The sequence below is a fragment of the Echiichthys vipera genome (genome assembly GCF_963691815.1).
Source record: "Echiichthys vipera genome assembly, chromosome: 15".
Taxonomy (NCBI): Eukaryota; Metazoa; Chordata; class Actinopteri; order Perciformes; family Trachinidae; genus Echiichthys; species Echiichthys vipera.
Window position 1 is genome coordinate 15,854,247 of NC_139840.1, and position 6,000 is coordinate 15,860,246.

General features: G+C 40.4%; 1 protein-coding gene across 4 annotated transcripts in view; it reads left to right on the forward strand.

The window, feature by feature from the left end:
• The window catches only part of fgf12a (fibroblast growth factor 12a), a gene marked incomplete at its 5' end in the record, with an annotated part of 28,662 nt that extends 24,212 nt beyond the window's left edge, over positions 1-4,450 (forward strand). For all 4 annotated transcript variants that reach the window (XM_083928953.1, XM_083928950.1, XM_083928951.1 and 1 more), the window contains 2 exons: positions 3,439-3,637; positions 4,323-4,450. In XM_083928953.1, coding sequence (XP_083785079.1) covers positions 3,439-3,637; positions 4,323-4,438 — 315 coding nt within the window. In that variant the 3' untranslated portion in view covers positions 4,439-4,450. The remainder of the gene's footprint in view (positions 1-3,438; positions 3,638-4,322) is intronic.
• Between the last annotated feature and the right edge of the window lie 1,550 nt (positions 4,451-6,000).

Here is a 6,000-nt window from a genome sequence, read left to right on the forward strand (position 1 = left end):
CTGGACGTTCTAACAACGTCAGACCAGTCAACAAAGCCTTCAAATAATCAAGGTCTCACAGGTCTTTTACCCCAACCCCCTGGATGAACCAATTTTTAAGAAGAAGTTGTGATTGACTGGTACCATCTCTCGTCACCTGACATTCAATGCAAACTTATACTATGTGGCTTTTGGCTCTATTATTTTCAGTTATTTGTGTGCATAAAGCATATTTAAATGTTGCTCGCATGTCCAGGCAGGATGTCCAGCAGATGGCCAGATATGTCCGAGAAGTTGCCACAATTTTCATCCTGGAACTATTTTTGAACCATAATGTGACGTTAAAACAACAGTCATTCAACATCTCAGTATTTGCTGGATATTTGGAGTGGCTGTCAAATGTTGCTGTAAAAAAACAAAAGCATTTTCTTTTTTAATAGTAATAATATGGCCAATATTTCCTGGTTTGTAAGAGAGGGTGTGAATCTGACTGGACTATTATTGGAATTGGAAACAATGTCACCATCAGGTTGTCCACCTTGACAGTTTTTTTGCAAACGACTGGGACCATTTTTGGCCAGGAACATGATGTCACTGCCTGTTTGCGTGGATAAGTCAAATTATGCAAAAGATGAAAGCCATAGAGAAATATCACTGTACTGCAGTGTTCATCAACTCTACTGAGCTTTTTAGCATCATACAACTAATTTATTTGGATTCATCAGCCCTGTTTCCTGGCACAGAAGGAAAAAAATGGACTGATTTAGGAATAATAAGGGGACAAGGGACATGCTCCCCCAAAAGATAAATTTGTAGTTTAAGTTAAATGCATCAATATAGTGCACTTTGTTTTTTTTGTTTTTTTTTAACCATTTTCACTTTTTCTCCATTGCACAATGTAATCATAAATACACTACTTGTTCAGATATGAATGTTGCTTACACAGCAAAAGTCACACTCACAAAGCATGGTTAACAAGACAAGGTCGGGATGCCTGGTTAAAGTGGACGCCCAAACTACAGAGACTGAAAATTCTCGCCGGCCAGGGTTTGACTCGGACCTGCGGCCTTTTGCTGCATGTTGCCCCCTCTCTCTCCCCCGTTTCCTGTCTATCTTTAGCTGTGCTATAATAAAGGCAAAGAGCCAGAAAAATAATCTTACAAAAACAAGGTCCCTGTTTGAAGATTAATCAGGTGGTATGCAGACCCTTGACCCACTAAAGACAGTCATCCATCCCTGCAGGGAGAGAGAGTAAAGCGAGCATTAAGTCAACAGCCTGCAAAACCGCAAATGTCTGGTTGAGGGGGAGCTCAAGTCGAAGCCACAAGCCATCTTCACACAGGCCTCTAAGCCCACCCAGAGCCGGTCACAGTGCACCACCACAGAGGCAATGCGTATTGGCTCGTCGAGTTGAATGCCCCAGGCAGATACCGCGGACCCTGTTTCATTCTGCCCTGTCTCTATTATACACAGAATGGATAGTTAAAGCATTTTCAGCTGCTTACATTTACACAAAGTTATTCATTAAATCTGTCATAGCATTACAAACATAGCCAAATAGCTAGTTAGCTGCACAGTAAAAGTCTGTTTTTCTGCTCTGTCCTCTCAAAGGCATTTCTGCTGCCACCATGTTTCAATTAGCCCTGCCAAAATCAATATGTTCACACTTACTCTCACTTACCGCTAATGGTATCTAACCATGTCAATAGATGTGGTTTACTTCTTTACTTTCCCTAAGATTTCTGCATCAAATCCAGCACAACTTAAAGCATTGGAAAATGACATTTAAAAAACTCAAAAGAAATCTCTCTTGTCAAAATGTAACCTTTATTTTGGATAATCCACAGACCTTACTGTGAAAAGTTTTCATACTGTAGGTACTATTTCCTCAAAAGATAGAAGTAGCTGAAAACCATCCACAGCAATAACACCAGCAGTTTTTTTCTGGAATGACACTGTTGTGGACATTTAATTTGCCATTGCTTTGGGCATTACAAGCAAAATTCCTTTAACTTTCGCTGTATTAGAGTGGAAGCAGAAAACTCACACTGGTATCTCAAAGCCTGGGTGAATAACATCAAAAACTACAATCTACTACATGGTTAGATGCAACAGGTAATTGGGAAAGTTAGTTAATTATTTTTTCTCAGGCTCTCCTATCTCTCTCTCTCTCTCTCTCTCTCTCTCTCTCTCTCTCTCTCTCTCTCTCTCTCTCTCTCTCCTACTCTCTCTCTCTCTCCTACACACATAAACACAAACAGTCACCTCCAGCGGGAAGGGGAATTGGACTGTCAGTCAACTGGACAACCTTAAAAATGGCACAGATCCCTGCAGGAGATATTGATGAAGGAAATACAGCAGAGAAACCCAAACACACACACACACACACACACACACACACACACACACACACACACACACACACACACACACACACACACACACACACACACACACACACACACACACACACACACACACACACACACACACACACACACACACACACACACACACACACTGAACTGAGACTGTACACAAACCACCAAACCAGCTGTTCCACATCATCTGCATCTATTTTGACATACACGACTTCCCTGCCCCCTTCACTGGCATTTGTTTTTAATTTAGCCTCTTGAAGTCTGGAGGGGTAAGGGTGATGATGCGATTTGGCAACCATCGTTTCAGTGCAAGTTAATCAGCTCATCTGCTTATACATTATGTTTGAAAAAGTAAAGGCACATTTTCCTGCCAATTTATAATGGTCAGTGCCACCGTTATCTTCATTAAATTCATAAATGAATGCATCTTAGATTTGTTAGGGGTCAGACAGTCTCCTGAACTGTCATTGGCAATAATCTGGCACCGCGCTCCGTCCTGACAGTGTATCCAATATCTGGCTTGTTCCATTTTTCCTGTCACTCTCCTCACCTCCTGTGTGTCCCCTTGACTTTCTCCTTGACTTGCTGTATTGATAATGAAGCAGAGAGATGACAATCTCTTATTGTTCACCATTATTCTAATAAGACTATAATTACTTAGATTCCAAGGATATGTATGTGTGTGTGTGTGTGTGTGTGTGTGTGTGTGTGTGTGTGTGTGTGTGTGTGTGTGTGTGTGTGTGTGTGTGTGTGTGTGTGTGTGTGCGTGCGTGCGTGCGTGCGTGCGTGCGTGCGTATACAGTATGTTTGTGACCTTGGCATTGTATACATGCTACGGATGAGAGACAATATGGGCAGAGTGAAACAGACACAGCTTTCTTTTTTTCTGGAAATGGGACTTCATTAAAATCACCCGTCTGTTTTGTTGCTGGTTATGTCTGCATGTCATATTTATGTGGATACAAAAAATATTTTGTGTGTGTGCTGGTATTAATTAAAATGTACTGTATGCATCCCTTAATGCACAAACCCACATGCAAATAATGTATCGATAACCTTAAGTCTCTCTTTTCTGCAGGAGATGTTCACGCCAGAGTGCAAGTTCAAGGAGTCCGTTTTCGAGAACTACTATGTGATCTACTCGTCCACTGTGTACCGGCAGCAGGAGTCAGGTCGGGCCTGGTTCCTCGGCCTCACCAAAGAGGGACAAGTCATGAAGGGCAACCGGGTCAAGAAGACTAAGCCCTCTTCACACTTTGTACCCAGGCCTATCGAAGGTAAGAGAAAGCTTTTATTAGGAACAGCTTTAAAGTTGTTGTTGTAATGTTTGGTTTGTTCCTTTGTGTGGTTATGCATGTCCTTCCGATTTATTATAAATTTGACTGTGCTGGTAATTACTTTGGAAGCCATTCAAAGAATTTTCACATTCGGCAGATGTGTTATAAAAACTAGTTATTTAGTTACCGCTTTTAATCCATGAAGATTAACATTTGCAGATGCAAAGGTTGTTTTTTCAATAGTATCCTAAGTATATTTGAAATGTGTCTAATGTAAAGCATTACATTATCAAGCCTTCATCAAACAAAGATAGAAAACAGTCAAGAAATATACAGAAAACATTTTAAATCCTGCATTTGAAACATTTCAGACACAAGAATTGATACATTTCAAGCATTTCTTTAGCTGTTGTGTTTAGTTTATTTTTAAATACCACATCGAACATGTTTCTAGTGAGAGAAGTGTTTGATTGAATTCATGAAAGCTAGTCAAGTTATCACAAAAAACTGCTTACAAGGCCCCAATTCCCCGCCTGGTATATTTGTTCCTTCAGCCTCACACCTGACCTTGTCTCTGTCTGCTCATCCATCTCTTCAATCTGCTCTCTATTGTCCCCTTTCTGAGCTCCTCCTCTCTTTGTCCTGTCGTCTCCTCTCCCTCCATCTCTTTACATCTCCACTACAGTTTGTATGTACAGGGAGCCGTCAATGCATGAGATAGAGGACAAGCACCGCTCCAGGAAGAGCTCAGGGACCCCCACCATGAACGGAGGGAAAGCTGTCAATCAGGACTCCACATAGCAACAGAGGGAGGGGCTTCCAACAGGGGGGAAGGGCCTCATCCTGACTCAGGGGGAGGGGCCATAGGAAAACTCATCCCCCCGCCCCAAATACACAACACCATCCCCTCCCCTGAAAAAAAAGAGGGCGTTGTGACCACAAGGAGCTATTACTGTACACCCATGACAACAAAAACAAAACTGAACTCTTGCCTGTGAAAACCTTTTAGATGAATTAATATGAAACCAGAGGATATATATATAATAAAAAAAACATTTTCAATCAGGACTTGACCAACATTTTATGCAAAAAAAGAGAAAAAGCTGTGATAAACAAACAAAGGAATGGTGGTCTCTCTTCAAACAAATACAAATATCTATCATTTCCAATTTATGCTGTGAAAAACAAGCTTTAATACATCTTCAATTTTCATACATTGGTTTCTTTTCTAAATGCTATTGCACTCTCATATGCTTTATTGTGTTATTGTTGTCAGTAATAACTATAACATCATCATCATTACTAATCTGTTGTATCGTATCATACCAGTTACATGGTTATTGTGACTTTCCTTTGTTTTTGAGACTAGAGAAAGTCTGTTTTTTAAATTACTCTTGATTTTTTCTGATCTTGAATGCACTGTCACACTACCTGCTCTGGTGTGAGGGTAAGACTGAATGTATTTGAAAGCTCTCTGTGTTGGATTCCAATGGAAACAGAGCACTTCGGATGGGATGTAATTTACTCAGGTGTGTGACTAATAGGACAGAGACGGCTGTTTCAAGTACTTAAAGTAACATGAACTCCCCTATATTGTTCTGCAATGATGGGACAAGACTGATTCAAGCAATATAATAGAGAGCAGTCTGGGATGTCTCTAAATAATACTAATTACAAGCTGACAACACATCCCTGTGGTCGGTGTGTTTGTCAGAGAAGAAAACTGACAAAGAAAGTTGTGAAAGTTAGTCTAAGTCAAAGGAAAACTGTTTGGATATCACTTCAATATACTCATACTAACATTTGCAATGATTATGAGGGTTCAAGTAAAAGAGATATCCAAACTTATCAAAAAATGGTAAAGAATAGTATCAACGACCAGCCACTATGAGCCATGGCCAAAACACATTTACACCTCAAGAAACACAGATCCTTCTCTCTGCTGTTAGCTAAAAATATAACCATATAACAGTTTCCATGCCCTTGAACTATATGGATGTAAGAAGCATGAGAAAGAATGAAAGTTGCTTTGGCAGGCCTGGCAGTGAGGGTATGTGTTGACTAGTTTTTAAGACTATTTCTGTTACTTTTATTGTAAAAGCATTAGAGATTTCTCAACACTCGTGGACAGGGTGCAAGACTGTTAAATAATCTACTGAACGGATTTGTTGAGGTTTTCAATATAAAAGGTCACAATCATTAGGATTTTCCCATCACAATGGAAGCAGAATGTTTCATTGAGGAACCAGTCCATCTGGATTTAGCCAGGTTTGAGGAGGATGTCTTACCAGGTTGTTTTCTCTCACATGGTAACCCCGACGGTTTCCTCCCCCCTCTGGTTTTGTGACCGATGAAATGAGCCA